Source organism: Marmota monax, unplaced genomic scaffold (assembly GCF_021218885.2).
Source record: "Marmota monax isolate L192 unplaced genomic scaffold, Marmota_monax_Labrador192_F-V1.1 WCK01_AAM20220418_F8-fsc00288, whole genome shotgun sequence".
In the NCBI taxonomy this organism is placed as follows: Eukaryota; Metazoa; Chordata; class Mammalia; order Rodentia; family Sciuridae; genus Marmota; species Marmota monax.
The window spans coordinates 1,281,943-1,303,951 of record NW_026693586.1 but is presented as its reverse complement, the minus strand read 5'-3'; the positions used below and the strand labels follow the sequence as shown (position 1 = coordinate 1,303,951).

The window sequence follows — 22,009 nt, the reverse complement described above, 5'->3', positions numbered from 1 at the left end:
AGTGAGACTAGCAGGGGAGGACCCGGCTGGGGGGACAGGGCTACACTACACAGCCCACACCTGCGTTTGTTTTTCGAGCCTGCATAGGCAGGGATGGGCCAGGTACAGGAGTGCAGGCCAGCCCGTGGCAGGAAGAGGTGCAGACATCACGGGGCATCACCACCTGGTTTGAGCAGGGCTGACAGTGTCTGATTACGTACATAATGTTTACACTTTGAAGAACTTCCATTTGGCGGTCCCAGCCTGGAGATGCTGAAGGGACATCAATTTCATGGTCCTCGCTTCTCAGTTCTCTGAATCTTATGAGGACCTCCTGATCACTACACACGGAGCAGAGCCCACCATGGGTGATTTGTGCTCAAGGACACTGAGACAGACTCACATCTGACTCTGCACTCGGTGTAGGAACTGCCAGAGGCCCCCAATGAAAGCTGAAAATCAACTGTCTCCAGAGTCAGTCTGTGGGTGAAAGACCGCAGCACACACGGCTGCCACTGCTCACAAGAGAGGAACCAAAGCACAACACAACAAAAGCCCTCTCGCTCGGGAATGCAGTCATGTAATTCCTCCTTGGCAGAAATGTATGGCTGGCTACAGAACAGAAGGAGCTATCTGACTCTAAACCTCTGCTCTTAATCCCTTAATTAGACCAGGTCCTTCAGAAGGAGCACTGTCGTGGTTGCTGGAGGAAATCAGAGCAAATGCAGACAGGACATCGATGTGCACACACATGCACTCATACACAACTGTGTGTGCATATGAATACACACAAACACTCATGTGAAGGGCTCAGAGTTTAAAAAGACATTTATTTGTTTATATAAAGAGCCATGATCTGGAATGCTAAAACTGCTCCCCCGGGACAATGACTTGGGGAAGTGTGGCGAGAGGGCGAGACTCGGCAATCCACGGGCACGTTGAAGGATATGCCCGAGCTGCGTGGGGCTCACAGCTCTGACTCCAGGCCAAAGAGTTTGCCCGGCAGCACAACAGCGGAGTGGTCGGAAGGCCCGGGCTGGCGGGAGTTCATGTGGAAGCTGCCGCTTCCTCCTCCTTTTTCTTCTTCTTCTTTTTCCTTTTTTTCACCGTGGGACCTTCGTTGTCCAGTGTGGCATCTGCAGCCACCTCTGCTGGCCTCTGTGGCTTGTCCTTTGCTCTCCTCTTTTTGGGCTTTAGGGTACAATCCTGGCCACCAGGAGGTTGCACACAGCCCTCAGCAGGGACCTCTGAGTGCTCATCCCCACGGGGCCCTCTGGGCTGCCACTCGGCTGGCCCTCTCTTCTTGGCCACACAGCCCTGGCTCTCGTCCTTTTTAGACCGCTTGGCCTTGGGCTGGGAGTAATTTTCGTCATGGTTGTCTGCCGCCTCTTTGTTTTTCTTCTTTCTGCTTTTCCGTTCCACCTGGGTCTCCGAGAGGCCAGGCTGAGGAGCTGGGAGCCGGGGCCTGCTCTGGAGCTGGGCCATCCGGAGGGCAAAGTACTCCTGGATGGTGAAGGCGCTGGTGGTCGTCGTGGAGGTCTCGCTCCCATCTGCAGTGGAGGGGCTGGGACCGTCCTGCTGGGGAAGAGTTAAGAGGTGGTTAAGCTCAGCTGTTCACTCTGCGCAGCAGCCAGAACCCCGCATGGAGCCAGCACGCCTGCACCTGGGGGTGAGGCTCAGCAGGCTGCCGTCCCCATGCTGCCCGGCTGGACAGTGGAGCACAGTGCACGGTGGCCACACTAAGGGCAGGAGCTAGAACAGACACCCGCACATAGGAAGCCAGCTGCACGCTGCTTGGGAGAACCTGTGAGCACACACTTCCCCAGCAACCATGCCATAAACGGTGACTCAGTCCCCAGTCTCATAAATAAACTAGGGAAACTGCAATGCTGGAGCTCTGGGTCTTTGTTTGGTGTGGATTTTGGCTCCATCCTGGAATACACAGATCCATGCATGCTCATGCAGCGATCTAGCTGTGCCATGTGCAGATTAACCCCCCTGTGAGGACAGGAGCCAATCTCAACCTGGACCTGGCTTGTTGGGAACACCTTTTTTCTCCAGCCAAATGGAGAGCGTGGCCATGTGGCAGCTGCTCCCGGGGAGACGGCACAGTTTGAAGCTCTGGTGTCATCCTCCTCCCTGAACAAGCAGGTCAGCCTGGGGGTTCCCTTCCCTTGGTGGGGATGGGGAGAAGGGAGACACCCTGTCCCTCTCTGCCACCCATGGCTGTGGTCGCCTTGCTTTTAAACTCGAGGAACTACTCACTCGTAAGCAGCAGCTGAGATGAGGTGAGGTTTGCCTTTTAATTTTAAATAAATCCATGTAGCAGGAAAGCTTGAGAAAGGAGACAAAATGCCTAGCACAAGAATTTGGGATAAACAATGAACTCCACACCATGTGGCTTGTGGCTGGCTGGCTGCTGGTGGTGGACATGAATGTGTGAAAAAGGTCACTTTCTTCAAGTTGAAGACTTCAAGGAATATGCTTTAAGAAAAGCCAACGTCTAGAAAAATTCTGCCCACAGACACAATTAAAATAATCAAGTCACTAAACTATAACCTTAAAGTCAGGCTCTCCCACTGACCTGGTCCCTTCCTTCGTACTCATTTAGTCTTAGCAAAAGAGGCTGCTGAGCTACCCTTGTGTGCTGGGGCCTGGGGAGGAGTTTCTGAATAAAGGAAGTAATTTCTAAGTCAGGACTCTACTGACTATTCTGACTGGCTGGCAATGCTCTGCTTGTGCAGCTGACTTAATTCTAAACCAACGACACAAACAGACCCTGTATTTTCTTGTCATAGTGGCTCTCAAAAACCAGCTCAGTGGAATCAAAAGTAATTGTCCTGTTTGACACTCCAGCAGAATCAATATTACGTCAAGGGAAACTGGGGCTCAAGTGGCCACTGCCCCAAAATGTCCTTACCAAGGGGTACCTTTATTCTCATGACTACTTATCAAATCAACAGTAACCTCATTTTGTATTGCCTCTGAGCTAAAAAAATAAAATCATGTATTCAGTTTTAAAATTTCAAAAACAAAATGTAGAACAGTGGGATAAATACCAAAATTTGGGGAAGAAGTGTCAATGATCTATCAGCATTCAATTTTTCCTAGAAACACACTAAGTAATTTTGAGAATAAAAAAATAGCTGCTCCAGGAGACAAAATGAGGTCACCTGGCCTTTCCATCCCTGCAGTGCTGACTAGGTGCTGAAGTTCTGCATGGCGGCATGGGGCACCTTCTCCAGGCTCTTGGTGCTGCCCCATCATGCTGATGGACAAGAAGGACCTCGCTGCCCATGTACGTGCACCCTTCATGACCACCCGGAGCATGGGTGCTGGGAGTGCGGTCCACCCAGGCAGCAGAGGTCTCAGGATGGTTGCTCTGCCACATCAGACCCTCCTCTCCTCATCCTGCCTAGCCATCACTGCCTCCTTAATCCCTGCTTTTAATAGTTTAGCTGGGGGAGCTGACTGTTGGTAGCAATCACACCAAGAACATTTTTGAGTCAATTGCTGAATTCAGAGGCTCTTTGTAATCCCAGAAGATAGGTTTGTTCCTAAGCAGCTCTTTTGGTGACAGAACTCAGGAGCCCCAGGCCACTCACATCAAGCTCAGCAGGTCACAAGACAAGCTACCGTAGTGCCAGCACACAAGTCTTACTTGTCCCTATGTGTAGACAAACAACCTGCAGGGGAGTGCTGGTCAGTGATGGGCCGCACCTGCTCCTCCACAGGAGCAGGTGTGGCCTTTAAAAACCCATGGACACAAGTGAGGAGAATGCAGAGCTCCGGTCCTGCAGGAGCGGTACCCAGGACTCACACTACTCACCTGAAGCGGGAAACCCAATTTCACTAGACTTTATACACTACAGTGAATGGGGACTGAGAAAAGCATCAGTTACTTTTTGAGTATTCTGAAACAGACAATTGGCAGCTTCACAAATGTCCAGTAAACACAAAACACATCCTCAAAAAACAGTCTACTATTGTAACATGACTTTCACAATTTTGTCAAAGAATGTTCCAGTTTGCTAACGGTGTTCTAAAAACTAGTAAAATACACTTACAAAACGTGAAAACCTCTGGTTCCATATAAAATACCACCAAGGGAGATGCATCTCACCAATCACCTTACCAAACACTGACTTCAGCTGAGGGATCCAGGAAAAATCTTTTTAAAAATCCCAATTCCTGCTGTCAATTAATGAAAGTCCTTAGACAAATCCCATAACCTCTTTGGGCCTCAAATACTTCAAGTAAGGTTCAAAATAAGGTTAAATTAGTGACTTCTGAGGTCCCTTGGGCGATCTGTGGAGCACAGCAGGGAAGGCCTGGAGAGGCAGCACAGGCAGGCAGCAGAGACAGCTCAGTCACAGAGACCCCACCTGGGCCTCAGGCCACGAAGAGGAGCAGGAACAACTGATGGCTGCACTGACACCTGAACAAATGTGTTCACCACTAGAAAGGGAGTGCTGGTCCACACACCACACCCAGTACTAGTGTTCCCAAGAGCTCAGAGAGCCAGATGCTGCTCAGTACCAAATCCCATGTAAGAATGCATTTGAAAGAACTGACGCAAAGTAGAGCTTCATTTAAAATATGAATTTATTTTAAACCTAAGTCCCAAGTCACAGACCCCTGACCATTTAAAGCCAGAAGACCCTCATGGGACTTCAAGCTGAGTCATGTGAGGAAACTGCACTGAAGTGACCATCCCCAGGAGCACTGAAGAAGGCAGCCAGGCACTTAGTCATGTGGCTCTTGAACAGCTCACAGCCACCAGGGAGAGGCACTCTCTCCACCTTACAGGGGAGGAAGCAGGATTCAAGGCACATCATTTGCAGGTCTCACGGCCAGGGAGTGACAGGAGGGGGACTAGCCACCAGGCTGCCATGTGCAGTGTGCCTGCTCCTTCCCCACCCTACCCTGACTTTTAGCCCACATTGTCACCTTTCCTTCCTTCAGAAGCCATCCCAACACTGAAACACATGACCCAGGGACCAGAGTCCATGCCCAGATGAGAGGGACAGAGGCTAAGAAAAAAGTCAACAGAGACACCACTTTTGAAGGAGACAAAACAACAACAACAACAACAACAAAAAAAAAACCTTCTCTGTAATTCATAAAAATAAAAAATATCCTCAAGTCAAGGTTAAGAGTGTCATAATTTGCTGGGCACGGTGGCGCACGCCTGTAGTTATAGCAGCTCGGTAGTCTAAACAGGAGGACAGAGAGTTCAAAGCCAGCTTCAGCCAAAGCAAGTCCCTAAGCAACTCAGCAAGACCGTGTCTCTAAATAAAATACAAAATAGGGCTGGGGGTGTGGCTCAGTGGTCAAGTGTCCCTCAGTTCAATCCCTGGTACCAAAAAAAAAAAAGAGAGAGAGAGTCATAATTTGTCAAATTAGCATGTAAATTTATCTGACAAAGTCTGTTTTAAATCAGGAAGTAAAACCCAAGTCCCACCTTCTACCTGCAGCAAGAATTTCTCTTGAGCAACTGCCATTTGGGAACTCCCAATGCAGGGGCTGGCTATTGTGGTCCATTCCAATACTAGCTCTCTCTGACTCAGTATCCTCATTGGAAATAGGCAGATTCAAGTGGTTCATGGGTATATAGTGTGAGCCATGTTGAGAGCAGAAGAATCAGAATGCCTGAGTCTGTCTCTGGCAACCTGGGATTGACAACGACAAAATGAAAGCAAGCGGATGGAAGCAAGGGAAAGATGCCCTGCAGAGTGGGACCACTGAGAGTGAACGTCACACCCTCTGAGGTCCATGGAGGATATCGGAACCATGGATGCCAACTTTTCTCCAACATCTACAGAATTATGAGTTTCTTCTTTGCTTCTTTTAAGTGCTCTATATGGAGGCATGGAAGCTAGAAGCGTTGTCCATGAAGGCTCCTCTGGGCGTTGGAGAACTCTGCTCTTGTGACATTCGGACAGGTATGCTGAGATGGATCACCAATAAATGGCCAAATGGAGGGGATTCTTCTTATTCTCAGAAAAATGCTGTCAGTCTCTTCTGGGGCAAGGAAAGGAACCAATTTGCAGTGAGGTGTTTGGAGCAGATGCACCACATGTGTAAAGTCAGACTGTTCACGACAGACACACCTGTCCAGGGACAGGATTTCAGAGGCAAAGCCTTTCAACGCACAGGTCTTCCTCGGATGTTACTACTGATCTGAAGTGGCACGATGATTCAAGCTTTCTGATTTGCACATTGAGACCCAGAGGTCACTGCACAGTCATCCTTTCAATGAACTTTTCTCATTGAAAGAAAAGAGTAGACACCCAGAGCTCAAGGGTACTGGGTTTAGCAACTGGGTCATTAGCTCTGCTGGCTACTGCCTGTGATGAGCACACGCCTGCTTCCACTGCAGCCTGTCATCACCATGTGCTGGATTAGTCTGTGAAAAGTTAAGAAAGCTCGGCAAGGGAGTAATCTGAAAAAATGTTCCGTACATCTTCCAGCAGAACAGTTCTGACAAATTACATCTGGAAGGCAGAAATGGCACCCATCCATTTCAGGCAGATAAATCCAAATCCAGGCATGAGGTGACCTTGTGGCTCACCAGGATGAAGGTAATGCTGAGACCACTGAGCACCCAGTGTGTGCTCCACACCCTCTCTAACTGATGGGGCAGCTGTACTGACTTAACCACTCACTATGCTGGCCTAAATGTTCTTTTAGGTTCCTCGTTTGAACTTCTTGAAGCTAAGTGTAAGACCGTTTCTTTCAACAAGTCAGACCCCTTGTGGAACCATCTCTCATTACTTCCTATGACTAGCAGTTAGTTGCTTCCATCTTCTGTTTTCACATAATTTGCTTTGCAAGCATCTTCTAAAGGAAATAAGTTTCATTGAGCCGGGACCATTTATATTTCATTTGTATTCTATTTCACTCTCTAATGGTGAGATTTAAGGAAAGCACCAAACATCAAACCTGACTGGATCAGGGTAGGAAGAGCTCCTGCCACCACCCACTGAACCATATGCTTTGTATTTGTCATCAGGGATCTGTCTTCACGTTAGGCAGGGCCAATGTCAGGAAGGGGTGGGGAGGGTAGGAAGCAAAGAGAAATCAGCAATTTGTAGTACCGTCTTCCGAATCAGAGAAAACCATTTACTTCTAATTGGATGCAAAATGCTTCTCTCACTCTGCAAGGAATGCACGCGTTCCAGTTGGTGTGTCTGCGGCTTACTCCCTGTGGCCCTTAGCCACACACAGGAACTGGGCCAAATATCCCTGTCTCCCTCTGGTCAATTATTCCACAAGTTACCATGGTCACCCTCCTGGGAACAAGCTAACAGGGAAACTGTAAGGTGGTACGGGAACTGTCACCCTCCTGTGGGGCGGGCTGAGTACAGCCATTCTTGCCAGACTGGAGAGCAAGAGAGCTCTTGAGCAGATGGCGTAGAAGGTGGCAGCGCACCTGAAGATGGCCAGCAGTGGGGAGGAAGCTCCACGGAAGCCCAGACAGCAATCTGCGAAGGGCACCTACTTTGTGTCTTGGTCTGACAACATGAGCTCCGGCTGTGGGGAGTCATCACAGAAGGTCGGCCGCCGAAAGGCAGGCGGGCAACAGGTCAAAGCTGTTGGTGGGAAGCAGGGATTGTGCCCTGCACGACCACTTCTTTTCCTGCTCTCCGTGTCACCTTCCTGGTTTCATGTATTTCCTTCCTGGTTTCTAAATCAGTGAAAACAGTGTTTTACTGAAAGAGAGCTCCTTTTGTACTCCAGGTGTGAAATCATGTACTCTTATCAAGACACCCATCACTCACATTTGGAATTAGGTTAAAAATACCAAGTCTTGGTAATAACTACTTCAGGGAATCTGCCTGGGAGACATAATCACTTTTAGCATTAGCAAGTGCACAGAGCCTAAACAAATAAATAAACCCCCAACACTGAAGAGCAGTTTTGATTTAAAGCCATATTAAAGTCAAACTCTAACAACAGAATGAGAACTATGCCCCAACTGAACTGGGAAATGCAGGGAGGACTGTGTGTGCCCCCACGTGTGCACAGGTACAGGAGTACAGCACAGGCAGTCAGGAAGGCTCTCCCTAGAACACGGACTAACAAACTATGGCTATGGGCTTTTCTCTGTATACCCCAAGAGCTAAGAATCAGAGTTATTTTTACATTTCTAAATAGTTCGGGGAGGGATCAAAAGAATATTTCATGACATGTGAAAATAATATAAATTTCAAGTTACCAGGGTCCACAAAATTCTGAATTTCATCAGTAAAAAAATTTGTGAAAATGTTTTCTAATGCAAGTACACATAACAGGTACTAAGTAAATATTTGCTAAATAAATACATGTATTATAAAATTAAACAAATTTGTTCTACAACCAGTTGGCTAAATAGCCACTACACTGAAAAAAAAAAATTCCAAATCATTTTAAAACACAGTCATTTATACACACCCAAAAGGATGTGTATAAAAGAACTGGCTCCCTAATATACTGAATCCATTTTTTCATAATCAGGTTAATGATATTTCTGTGACTACTTGTATATAATGGGAAATAGGCAAGTTTATTATAAAATATGATCTGCTTTTGTGAGAATTGTTCAGCTGGCTTTGAAGAGTGATGCTGGCAATTCAGATATGTCAAAAAGAAGCTGTAAAGTGCTTCTTTTAAGTGAAAAGGTAAAGGTTCTTAACTTAATAAGGAAAACAAATTAGATGCTGAGGTTACAAAGATCTATAGTAAAAATAAATCTTGTATTGATGAATTGTGCAGAAGGAAAAAGAAATTCATGCTAGTTTAACTACAGCACCTGAAATCGCACAGACACAGTATGTGGTAAGTACTTAGGTTAGGAAAGGGTTCAGGCATCCCCTGGGGGTCCTGAGACATTCTTGCCCCTGATGAGGGGGCTACAGAGCCACAGGGAACAGAAGGGCTTCAGGCCTGGACCAAGTCCTCCACCTGCGCCTCCGGCAGTGATAGAACGCCTCCTTGCTGAATTACGCCTCTCAACAGCAGAGAGGCTGCTGACTGTGCTGGTTTTCAAGAAGCAAGGGACAGGAATCAAGGAAAGTGTCACACATGAAGTGAAGTGACCCCAATCGATGATCTCCTTTTAATAACTGGAATCAGAACTCTGCTAGGAATTCAGACTCCAAGAAAGAAACTGGACATATCTCAGGGAAGAGAATGGGGAACTAGGAAGCACAGAGTATCTTGCTTCTCGCTGGCCTTTGGGAGAGAAATCAACAATGCCAATTCCTCACAGGAATGCCAATGTTAACAAAGCTGATCATTTATTTCTTCTTTTTCTTTCCCTATTTGCTAGTCAGCTGCTCCGATGACCACTCATTAAGAAAAGCCAACACAGACGTGTTTTACAGGGACGGTTCTGCATGGCAACCCCCTCTCAAGGCACTGGCCTCAGAACACTGCCTCCCCGAGATCCCAGGCCTGGAAAGCTGCCGCCACTCACTGGATGACATCTCACCAGGCCCTGGCCATCAGAAGACAAATGAGGTCCTGCAGAGCTAGAGAAGATCAATGTCACACAGGCACAACCTCGCGGATGGAGTCTAAAAATACTCCAAATCGACTGTATTTTGTGATTCTAGGTCAGCTGGTTCTCTCCACCAGCTCTCCAGAGGCGGACAAACAGCTGCAGGAGGGCCCTCCTCCATCTCACCACAGAAGGCTCAGCAGCTTAAAAGATCCTGGATTCTTTAGAGAGCAAGATCATTTAGATCACAGGAAAAAGAATGTATGTTTATGGAATAATCTGTCAAAATTATTTTTAAGAAAAAGGCAAATTAATTTAGACTAATATAGTTGACAAGAAAAACAGGTCCCCCCTCTCATTTTTAAAAATTTTCGTTTTTTTCCCTCTCTCAATTCTTACATATTACATGAGGCTATTATTTCTACAGACTCTGTAACTTACAAGAAATCAATGTAACAAGTAAAAATATTTAAAAAAGGGCTGGGGATGTGGCTCAAGCTGTAGCGCGCTCGCCTGGCATGCGTGCGGCCCGGGTTCGATCCTCAGCACCACATACAAACAACGATGTTGTGTCCGCCAAAAACTAAAAAATAAATATTAAAAAAAAAAATTCTCTCTCTCTCTCTTTAAAAAAATCTGTTAAAAAAAATTTAAAAAATAGTTTTAGAAGTAAATTTGGTAGAGGAGTTTATTCTTAAAAGGCATTAAAGTTAGTAAGAGTAAATTAATTCTGAATTCAATGAGTTGAGTTCAATGAGTCATGTTTAAATAGTACAAAAATAATATACCATTTCATGTTAAATATCCTCATCACAACCAAAAATACACTGGAACAATTCATTTTAGAATAAACAAACAACAACAAAACCAACTATAAAACACTTCTATTAAAGAAAAACCCTAATCCATTAAATCAAGATTACAGTTCAAAGGAGATCAAGAAAAACAAAGTTACTGCTATTAAATATACAATCCTGGAATTACTGCTTCTCTTGATTTTACACAGCTATGATTTTTAAAATTTTATAAGCAGGAAAGACATTAAAACTTGAAAAAGAACAGGAAATACTATCCCCCCACCTGCTCAGAATCCAAAAAGATTCCTTAAAGCCATGAGTGGTCTTTTGAATGTGACAAAGTGTGTCTGCCTTCCCTAAATGGCCAGCCCTGTGGAATACAGTGTCCTAATCAGAGTCTCTCAAACCATGAGGGGTGCAGGGCTAATAGTTTTTTTTTTTTTTTAAATCTGCCTTTTTACATCTCCAATCCACCATAGGCCAAGACTTTTGTAAAATACAAGGGGAAAAAAATCAGAACGATTGGGAAAATAAACCTTTCCAAATACAAAACACAAATTCCAATTTATAAAAATGACTATCAGACACCTCAAAAAGCTCTTAAATGCTTACTCTTTAACTTCTGCCCTCACCCTGTCCTGGACTGGTCTACACACCTGCTCTGAGCGGGTGCTGCTCCTCACTAGGAAGGCAAGCAGGTGCGCATGTCCACCTGGCCGTCAAAAGATCCAACCACAGCTAACAGAACGTGTGACCGTGGACAGGTCCCTGGTATCCCTGGGCCTCAGAAAGAACCACTAGCCGGCCGTGGACGCACAGCTACTCTTACTGTGTCAAAGGCAGATTGAGTGCCATGTGCCCTTCTTCAGAAGAAATCTTACACAGAAGTCCACGTGCACAACGCACTGGGAGCTCTGATGTGGCCAGGCTGGTGGGATCCAGAGCTCATGTCCTAACACGCAGACTTCCCCTGAGTCCCCTCATGAAGGCTCCTGAGGACCTGGAACTGGATGGAACACAATACAGCTGTACTTTTTTTTTCTTTTGATTTTGGTGGGGCTGGGGATTGAACATAGGGGCAACTCGACACTGAGCTACATCTCAAGTGAAATCTTTTATTTTGAGACAGGATCTTGCTACAACACTAAGGGTGGCCTTGAACTTGTGGTCCTCCTACCTCAGCCTCCCAATTGCTGGGATTCCAGGAGCCCACCACCTGGCACAACAGCTATACTTTTTAAGGTCTGCTGCAATTCTGCCCTTCGTGACAGTTTGGGTGATTTCACAGCACTCAGTGGCAAGAGACTAAGAACCTTTTGAGTAAACTGGGCCTTTAATATTATAAAATACATGTGATTCTTAAACTTGTCATTAACTTTTGGACTTTGGACAATTTTCTGTCAGAATTCTCCAGCCTATGAATTTCTTCAAACTGACAACAAACATCAGCCCTGGGCTCCCCGATACTGTAAGTCTGAAGTTGCAAACCAGGACCTCCTGAGGTGCCCAGTGACCGACAAGGGAGAATCCCAATGCTGGCCCATGGTGGGGGACAGCGTTGCCCAGATGCTTCACCTGAGCCCCCCTCCATGCTCCTTCCGATGCAGGCAAAAAGCAAGGCTCCTTCACCAGCCCTGCCCACTCTCCACACTCTCCAAGGAAGGTTCCTTTCACCCTATTTTCATGACATCATGGGCTGAAAATCTGGGAGAGAATGTTATTTCCACTTTCCTGGCAGAAGGGAAGGACAGAAGGAAATGAGCTAGTATTTCACTCTTCTGCATGAGGCCATCTGGGTGTCCATTCCTTATTATCACAAAAGCTCTTAAAACCAGTTGCCTGATCTGTCAACAAACAAAAAGCCAAATCTAATCCTTTCAGGCCAAACCTGTGTCTTGGCAAAACTCTAAGCAAACACAGCAGCCTGCCCTGCCCAGCCCTGGATGGCCGGCAGCCCTCCCTCGGCCCCGACCCTCGCCGCCTGTCCTCTCCTCTCCTCTTCCTCACCAGGGCCTCCTTGCGAAGCTCATCTAGAGGACGACGTGCACTTTCAGTGGTGCTACCCAACTTTCCAAACACCAACGACCCACTTTCTCCTGTTCTGGCTCCTCTGGAAAGTGAGGCGGGCCCAGCCCTGTCTCAAGTCCCTGTTGCCAGGAGGTGGCTCGTTTATGTCTCTGGTCCTGGACAGGAAAAGGATGCACTCTCGGCACTGTGTGCTGGGGAGAGATAAGACCTGAGATTTCTGTCCTCAGCCCCTTATCAGCTCTTCCTGCAACCTTCCAGAGCAGACAGCGCCATGACTGCAATAAACTCAGCCAGCTGGGGGGGGGGGGGCGCTGAGCTGGGAGTGGCTGGGGGCCGAGAGGTAGGGAGGGTATAGGATGGGAAGAGAGAAGGGTTTTTGCACATCTTAAAATGGCATGGCCCAGCGAGAACTGCTATTTTCTTTTTCTAAGCACAGAGTGTTCATCTGTTGTTAAAGCTGCTGCCAAAGGGATGGACATTCTGTGTCTTCTGTCCTGGTGGGAATGAGCTACCACGTTGCTTGCTCTGAACCCTGCCCCAAAGCCCTGTGCTACCCGCTCCTGGGCACACAGCGCAGGTGGTCTGCAGCTCAGTCCTCCAGCAGGTGTCTATAAAGCCCAGCAGCGCAGGGCAAACCTTCTACCGGGATAGGCCCTCCATTCAGGCAACCTGTGTTTTCTGGGGCCAGGACACGCTTGCTTGCCGGGACAACTCCAGCCCCATACAGCCCAGGAACAAGTGAAGCTAAGTGCCACTCCTGCAAATGCCAACCTGATGCAGGGCACAGCAGGTCACTCCCTTGGCGTCAAGCATCATCCTCTAGAAACCCCGCCTCTCTGGGGGGAGGGAGGAGAGGCTGACACAGCTGCTGTAGAAGGATCTAGACTAAGCAGGAAATCTGGGTAAACTGAGTAGTTCTCGGGGCCAAACTGAGACACTAAATCTTAGATTTATTCTGGTTTAAGAGGGTAGGGCTTTTGCACATCGATGTATCATACATTTTTTATAAAAATGGCAGAAGTGGAGTGGGGAAGGACTGGGTGAGCAGCCCACTACCAACAACAGCTGCTGGGGACTCGGGAGAGGCCACACTTCCTGGGTGTCTCATTATTAAAATGGGAATATCTGTTCCCAGGCTGATATCATTCTATTCAGGAATGGAAGGTGGCAGAGAAACAGCACGCCAAGTCGGAAGGCCCCCCACAACCTAAGCGATCTTTAGGACCAGTGCAAGCAGCAGGGCTGCTCTGTCTCAGCAGGAGGATGACTACTGTGAAGATGAACAATCTGGGAGTTGGGTTCCACTTGAAGTTGGCCTCAAGTTCAAGCTAAAGAGCAGCAAATAAATAACAAATATAATCAAGAGAATTAAAATGGAGAACACAATCAGGAGTCAACAGGTATATGATAAAATCAAATTAAAAAAAAGCAATTCCTAAAAATAAAATGAAAATGAAAATAACTTGTTTCTATAACCAATTGGTTGAAGAGCCACACACAAAGGAATCACAGTTTTAAAAGTTATTTGTACATACCCAAAAGGATATGCCTTAAAAACAAAAAGAGCTGTACCCCAATCTTCTCAACCCATTTTCTTTCTTTTGCGTATAATCAATTTATTGGCATTATTTCTGAGACTAGTGTATATACAATGGGAAATACACAAATGAATAATGTGATACAACATCTCAAAATTTGTTATTTTTAGATATACATAGTAGTAGAGTGTATTTTGACATGTTATACATACATAGGGTATGACTTGTTCTAATTAGGATCCCACTCCTGTGGTTGTGCATGATGTGGAGTTTCATTCGCAGTGTATTCATATATGAACATAGGAAAGTTATGTCCAAACATTCTGTTATTCCTATTCCCATCTCCCTCACTTCCCTTCATTCCCCTTTCTCGAATCCACTTAACTTCTATTCTTCACTCCATCCTATTGTGTTAGCATCCCCATATCAGGGAGAACATTTGGACTTTGTTTTTTGGGGATTAGTTTATTTCACTTAGCATGATAGTCTCCAGATCCATCCATCTACTTGCAAGTCAGAAAGTCATTGTTTTTTATGGCTGAGTAATACTCCATTGTGTATATATACCACATTTTCTTTATCCATTCATCTGTTGAAGGGCACCTAGGTTAATTTTATAGCTTGGATATTGGGAATTGAGCTGCTATAAACAATGATGTGGCTGCATCACTACAGTATGCGATTTTAAGTGCTTTGGATATATACCAAGGAGTGAGATAAGTGGGTCAAAATGGTGGTTCCATTCCAAGTTTTCTGAGGAATCTCCACACTGCTTTCCATAGTGATTTTACCAATTTGCAGTCCCACCAGCAATATAAGTGTATCTTTCCCCCCACATCCTTGACAACATTGTTACCTTGTATTCTTGATAACTGCTATTCTGACTGCAGTGAGACGAAATCTCAGTGTAGTTTTAATTTGCATTTCTCTGTTAGAGATGTTGAACATTTTTCATATATTTGTTGACCATTTGTATTTCTTCTGTGAAGTACTTATTCAGTTCCTTTGCCCATTAATTGGGTTATCTATCTATCTATCTATCTATCTATCTATCTATCTATCTATTTTTGAGTTCTTTATATAACCTGGAGGTTAATGCTCTGAGGTGCAGGTGGCAAAGATTTTCTCCCATCCTGTAGGCTCTCCATGTTCTTGGTTTCCTTTGCTGTGAAGAAGCTTTTTAGTTTGACATCATCCCATTTATTGATTCTTGATTTTACTTCCTATGCTTTAGGAGTCTTGCTGAGGATGTCGGTTTATAGGCTGACATGATGAAGATCTGGGTCTACATTTTCTTCTATTAGGCACAGGGTCTCTGCTCTAATGCCCCAGTCACTGACCCACTGTGAGTCTGAGTTTTGTGCAGGGTGGTATCTCATTCTTAGTGTGGGTAAAGACAAAAGATAATAAGGTGAAGCCGTGTGGTTCTGAATTTGAACTGGCATTGTAAGAATAACCCCCACCCCATTTCATCTATATAACGAGGTGTAGGAACAAGAATAACTAGAAACAAATGAACAATCCTAATGCCTATATTGTGGTCTCCAAATATAATTCATCACAAAAGAGGAATCAGGGAGAAATGGGTAACTCTAGTTCTGGAAAGCGAATATATGGAGCAGGCCTGGAAACAGACCAGACTGAAAGGAAGTGACCAAATACCACTTGGGGTCATGCCAACAGGATTCGGGTTGTTATTTTCATATAGAAACACCACCAGATTTTGTATATTGATTTTGTAGCCTGGAATGTTATTGAATTTACTTATAAATCTAACCAATTTTTTTTTTGTAAAATCGTTGTAGTTTTCTACATATAGGACTATGTCATCTTCTAAAAGAAATAATTTTACTTCTCCTTTCCAATTTGGAGGCCTTCTCTTTCTTTACTGGTTTGAAGGCTCTTGGTAGAACTTTCAGTACTATGTGGAACAGAAGTGGCAAAGAGGGCATCCTGGCCTTGAACCAGGTCTCAGAGGAAAGCCTTCCAGCCTCTCCCACCAGCTGTTTGGTTAGCTGTGGGGTTTTCTACGAATGTTTTTGTTTCAAACACCTTTTATTCTGTGTACTTACTGTGTGTAATGTGAGAGACAGTGAGGTTATTAACCACAGTGAAACAGATGAGCATTTCTGTTGCCTCCCGTGGCAACACATTCTCCCCATGGCAGGAGCAGCTGTATTGTCATTTAGCAAAAACCCTGAATATGATGTGCTACCCCCCCAGGTTGCACATTAGATCTTTAAACTTGTTCACCACACTTTGTGTCTTTTGACCTACCTCTCCCAACCTTGCCCTGGGTAACTAGTACTTTACTAGTATCACTCCTTTTTATGTCGAGGAACTTGGCTTGATACCTACACCCTATCGAGAGGATGTTAAACTGTTGAATGCCTCTTGTGCACCGACTGAGACAGTCGTGTGGCTTAGTTTCCACTAGGTCCATGTGACACATGTATCATCTGGTTGATGTATATATGCTCAATCAAAGGAGCTGGTAAACTGGATTTCTGCATGCAAAATAATAAAACTAAACCCTTATTTTACTCCATATACAAAAACTAACTCATAATGGAAGACCTGAAACCATAAAATTCTTAGAAGAAAACACAGGGAGAAAGCTCCTTGATTTTGGCTTTGGCAATGACTTCTTGGATATCACACCAAAAGCTAAGACTACAAAAGCAGAAGTAAATAAATGCAATTATATCAAACTGAAGGCTTCTGCACAGAAAAGGACACAATGAAGAAAATAAAACAGCAACATGTGGATTGGGAGATAATACCTGCAAACCATACATCTTATAAATTAATATTAAAAACGCATAAAGAATGTGTACAATAAGAAAACATAACCTGATTAAAAATGGGCAAAGGATGTGAACAGAGATCTCTTAAAAGAAGACACAAGTAGTCAACACGTGCATAAAGATGGTTAACATCACTAATCATGAGGGAAATGCAAATCAAAGATCACTTTTTTGTAATAGCTATCAGAGATCACCTCTCATCAGTTAGGATAGCTAGTACAAAAAGATAACAACGGCTAGCAAAGGCGTAGAAAAATCTGTATCCCCAATCATGAGAGCACAGACTGGCACAGCCAGTATGGAAAACAACATGAAGGTTTCCAACAAAATTTAAAATAATTACCATGTGAACCAGCAACCCTCCTTGGGGTACAGAGCCAAAGGAGACGAAATCACCACCACATAAAGATATCTTCTTGCTCTTTCTTCACGCAGCAGTGTTTACGACAGCCAGGATACAGAAGCAGCTTGAGTGTCCACTGACAGATAAATGGAGAAAGAAACACACACACACACACACACACACACACACAGAGTATTATTCACCCAAGAGAAGAACCCATTATTTGGCACATGGATGAACTTGGAAGAAATTATGCTAAATGAAATAAGACACAGAAAGAAAACTATTGTATCATCTCACTTATTTGTGAAATTTTTTAAAAAAGCCAATAGACAGTAAAATACTAGCTACCCAGGGCAAGGTGGGGAGAGGACGTGGGGAGAGGTAGGTCAAAAGACACAAAGTGGGGGCTGGGGATGTGGCTCAAGCGGTATCACGTTCACCTGGCATGCATGTGGCCTGGGTTCGATCCTCAGCACCACATACAAATAAAGATGTTGTGTCCGCTAAAAAATAAATATTAAAAATTCTCTCTCTCTCTAAAAAATAAAAAGACACAAAGTGTGGTGAACAACCTGGGGGTAGTAGTGCATCATATTCAGGGTTTTTGCTAAATAAGAATACAACTCTCCTGCCATGGGGAGAATGTGTTGCCAAGGGAGGTGACAGAGATGCTCATCTGTTTCATTGTGGTTAATCACCTCACTGTCTCTACCTTATAACATCACACTGCACCCAGTAAGCACACAGAATAAAACGTGTTTGAAACAAAAGAAAGTACTCAGGAAATGACTGAAGAGGCTTGCATTGGCCAAAGATGGAAAATTGATCATCAATACTGACAATGACTGCAATGCACTGAAACAATTCAGATGTATTTCAAACCGTGAGTGAAACAAAAAAGAAGTCCTGGGCCACCTTTGGAGAATGCTAGAGAACTTCCACATCATTTTGAAAATTGTTAAGAAAATGAATAAAATATTTATTCTGTCTTTCCTATATGAACAGTACCTCTAAATTATTTAATAGTAGATGTGGAAAATTTCTAGTCCAAAATTCATTCTAAAAAATGAAAAAGATATGAAGGGGGAACTCAAAAATTGAAAACACACTAATTAGACAACTTTATTAAAATACACTGATTAGACAACAAGCTGTTCTGGCTCACTTGAAATTTCAGCTCACAGCCAGCTGATTTTCTTCATTAATTTTAAGAAAGTGTCCCCAAGGTATCAGCCTGACAGTCATGGATCCTTTTAAGAATTGCTAAAATGGAGTCTAGAATAAAGGGTGGCCAATGATGACAATGTGTCCTGCATCATGAATAATCCAATTCTAAGTTACCAAGATCCACTAAAAAACAAACCGACAGGAAGACTCACTCTGACCAGTCAATTACTCAACAGGGAGGGTGGGGTGGGACCAGAGTGAGGGTGCTCATCTGAAACTAAATGACTGACTTTTACTTTATAAAGCACATGTAATTTTTAAAAAAAGATCACAAAGTAAGCAGGCACACACGTTCCAATGTGAAACTTTTAATAATTCTGGAGTAAGAATCTGATTGCTGTTTTACAGCTCATACTCTGACTACAAGTTTCAGTGATGCACAGAAATAACACTAATTGATTTCCATAGTCTATACAATTTCCTGTGAAAGTCGCCTTTTCAGAAGGGCGCTAACGATTTAAATAGGCAAGGTGGCCACCCCAGGGCAGCTCTTCTGCCTATGGAAAAAGAGACCCACAACAACTCCACTGAATACAGGATCCCAGTTCAGGCTCACAAAATGCTTCAAAGCTGGTCCAGGAGAGCCCAGAACCTCCAGGATGCTGAGAGTCCGAATGAGAATGACAAAAAGAGCCCGGGTGCACATCAGGAAGAGGCACCAGCAGGCTGGATGCCACCACCGCTGCTGCTTTGCTTGGAAGGACTCTGCTGGATGCAGGAAAGATGAAAATGCCAAGACCAGATGACCAATCAAAGAAGCCCAGACCTTTTCAGCCTGGGGCTCCGTGGCAGAGACCGGCCCTGCTCCAAGAAACAAGGACTCTGAGTGAACTTCCTGGAGGCGCAGGCTGCCTCGATAAGCAGGAGGGGTGCCGCCACAAACGGAGAACCCACCAGCACTCTGCCCTAGTAAACAGAGAGGGCTGAGAATTCGAAACAGGAGGGGGGAAACAAACCTCAAAACTCCTCCAAAGTCCTAGGCTAAAGACTGAATTTTAAACAGAAATTCAAGGTTCTTATTTAAATAAGTTTCAATGGAAGCACATAATTATAAAGACTGCTGAGAATCAAAAAATATTAATTTACACTTAAACCTATTAGTAAGATCCTCCTAATTTATTGCTCAATTTAAGCTGCTTCTTGCATTATATTTTGCAGAAGTGCATTAACAAGTCAGAATCCTCTTTATTTTAATACTTTATTTGAGAACCAAAGTGTGTAACAGACAGGATTCTAAGATGCCATCCAATAGTGTCTGGTGATAAATTATCCAGATGACTTAATTACAGTTTGAATCACAAAGAACTCCTAAGACAGAGGTTTATTTGAATTACTTAAAAGCCATGTTTTCAGGTAGTGTCAAGCAATCTAGTGGCTCACTTATGTACAAACATTTGCTGTACTAATTACAATCAGTTCTTATAATAGCAATCCCTTTGGGACAGGTTAAACAATGAGCTGGGGTTGAAGCTGTTTTTTCCTCTAGAACAAAGGTTTTTAAACCCCAAACCCAAACAAGAAAGAAAACCTTGAATACAAATACTTTTCCTAACAGTGAACTAACTAGTGTTGCAAGATCAATTTCAAGTCCTCAGTGTGTGAATGTGGTTGCTTGTGTCTGTGTAGGTGTGTGCACAACACCCTCCCCTGTGTGAGGAAGGAGTCAAACATCAGTGACCCCCTGAGAATAGTTCTTTCCTCCTTAGGCAGGTGACGGTTTAGGCCTGTTGACATCAAAATAAAATTAGAGATTAATTATTTCAGGACTGAAAAAGTTCTGGGCTGGGTGTATTGTCCCCAGACTGAGAGGTTTCCCAAGGTGACAGGGCAGACCCAGGGCATGTATATGAGCAGCGAGAAGAGGCGTCCATCACTGCTGAAGGTACCAGGTTACATTGGCACCACTGGTGCCTGTGGCTCACAGTCCTGTCAGTTTTTCACATTTTTATTGATCCAAATGTCTTTAACCCTGCAGAACTATCCTAAATCATTTGCCTGTTTCTTTGTCAATATATTTAAAGAGCTGTTGAGTTTTCTGATGGCCAGAGAAATTTACTTATTGTATTAGCTTCCATTTTGGTTTTTCTTTTTGTAGCAACTAATCATTTAAGTCTGTCATAGTCAGGTGGGAGAGGATGAATAAATTAGACACAATTTATCACTTGCCACCAGAAGAGGAGCTTTAACCTTGAGGTAAACTTTTGGACAATTAAGCCTCATAACTGAGTTTCAAGGCCAAACCCACAAACAGGATGAACGTGGTCTGAAGCCAATGGAGATGGGAGAGGACTTGCCGCTGCTCCTGACTCTCCTGCTGTAGGGAAGTTCTTTGACATTCTTTCTAAAATACCACGCAGCTCAGACTTCTTGGTACACAGGGAATGGTGCCGATAAGAGGTGGGGAGCTGTGCCGTTCCCACGTGATCTTCCCTAGCAAGTGGGCCTGGGCCAGTAGGAGCAGAATGATAACCCTCAGAAGGCGTGGCTGCTGGCCAGGCAGCCTCCACCAACCTGTCCAGAGAAACTTAAGACTAAGCCCTGCTGGCCTGCTCCCCAGGTGGAATCTCTCAGATGGCACATCTTTTTGGGAGCAGCTACCTGACCTAAGGTCAGTCCCCATTCCTGGGGGCACTAAGGGCATGGACCAAGTGACTGGTCATTGCAGGGGCACAAAGGCCCAGCCCTTCCAAAGACCTGGACAGTTCTGAAGAGCTCCCTGGAGACGATAAGGACCCTCTACTGCAAGTCTCCTCTCCCTGCCCCAGCAGTGCCAACATCACCTCCTGCAAGCTTCCTACACACTAGTTCCAGGGAACCAGCTGCAACAGCACTTGGACCCAAGGCCCCCACAAGGTGCTCTCATTAGTCATGGGTGGCACCTCGGTGCCCCCTGCAGTGGCAAACCCTGATGTGTGGCTCTATGCCCCACATCTCTGCTACTATCTCAGCAACTACAGCTCAGTGTCCCCTTTCTACTGTCTTTGATCATTTTTAAGACCCTCTAAGTCATCTCCCTCATCTGAGTGAATTATCTCAGGAGGGAGCACTTACATGATAAAGCCACATAGATTTTAAACAGTCTAACTCTTCGCCAATTTTTCCCACAAGCTCTGTTATTTTTAATATGGAACTCTGAAGAAACAACATTTTAATGAATATATAAATTCTGTTGTAACAGAAACATCTATATTTGACATATTACATTTGTCTTCTATATGCCATATTACTTCAGAAGAAATTATGATATTAACTATTACCTTTAGATTACGTTCTAAATTATAAGACAGCAGAAACCATCTACCTGGTAAAGAGACACATGAGGGAAGTCAGTGATAAAAGTAGATCCAATAGAGATGGTAACTGAAGGATCTGGTGTCGGGCTGGGTACACAGTCAGAGGAGAGAGCTGCCTAGCAGGTGTAAGGCCCTGGCTCTGAGTTCCAGCACAGCCATGGCGAGGAGGAGGAAGAGCAAGAGGAAGAGAGAAGGAAGAGAAGGAGGAAGAGCAAGGGGAAGGAGAGGGAAAGGGGGAGGAGCAAGAGGAGAGGAGAAAGAGGAGGAAGAGGAAGAAGATTCATTGTAGGGTTTCTTTAAAGGATACTATGAAGAGAAAAATCTGTAAAATTCAGAATATGGGAAACTCTGTAGGACAACAAACCCAAAGAATCTTTATCAATTCACTCTAAAGAAAAGAGAGAAGAAATGCAAACACACAGGCTCAGTTCACTACAGTGTACAGACCGTGTTAGGATCCTGGTTCTCTACATGCACAAACTGAAAAGTTATGAGGCCGCTGGGCCAACC

The 22,009-nt window shown here is 44.6% G+C and overlaps 1 protein-coding gene across 2 annotated transcripts in view; it reads right to left on the bottom strand.

Annotated features, from left to right (window-relative positions):
• Window positions 1-789: 789 nt before the first annotated feature.
• Window positions 790-22,009, bottom strand: part of Pinx1 (PIN2 (TERF1) interacting telomerase inhibitor 1) — a 67,699-nt gene continuing 46,479 nt past the window's right edge. The window contains exon 7 of one of the 2 annotated variants that reach the window (XM_046459332.1): window positions 790-1,557. In XM_046459332.1, the coding sequence (XP_046315288.1) occupies window positions 1,027-1,557 (531 nt within the window). In that variant the 3' untranslated portion in view covers window positions 790-1,026. The remainder of the gene's footprint in view (window positions 1,558-22,009) is intronic. The other variant, XM_046459333.1, reaches the window with a different exon arrangement.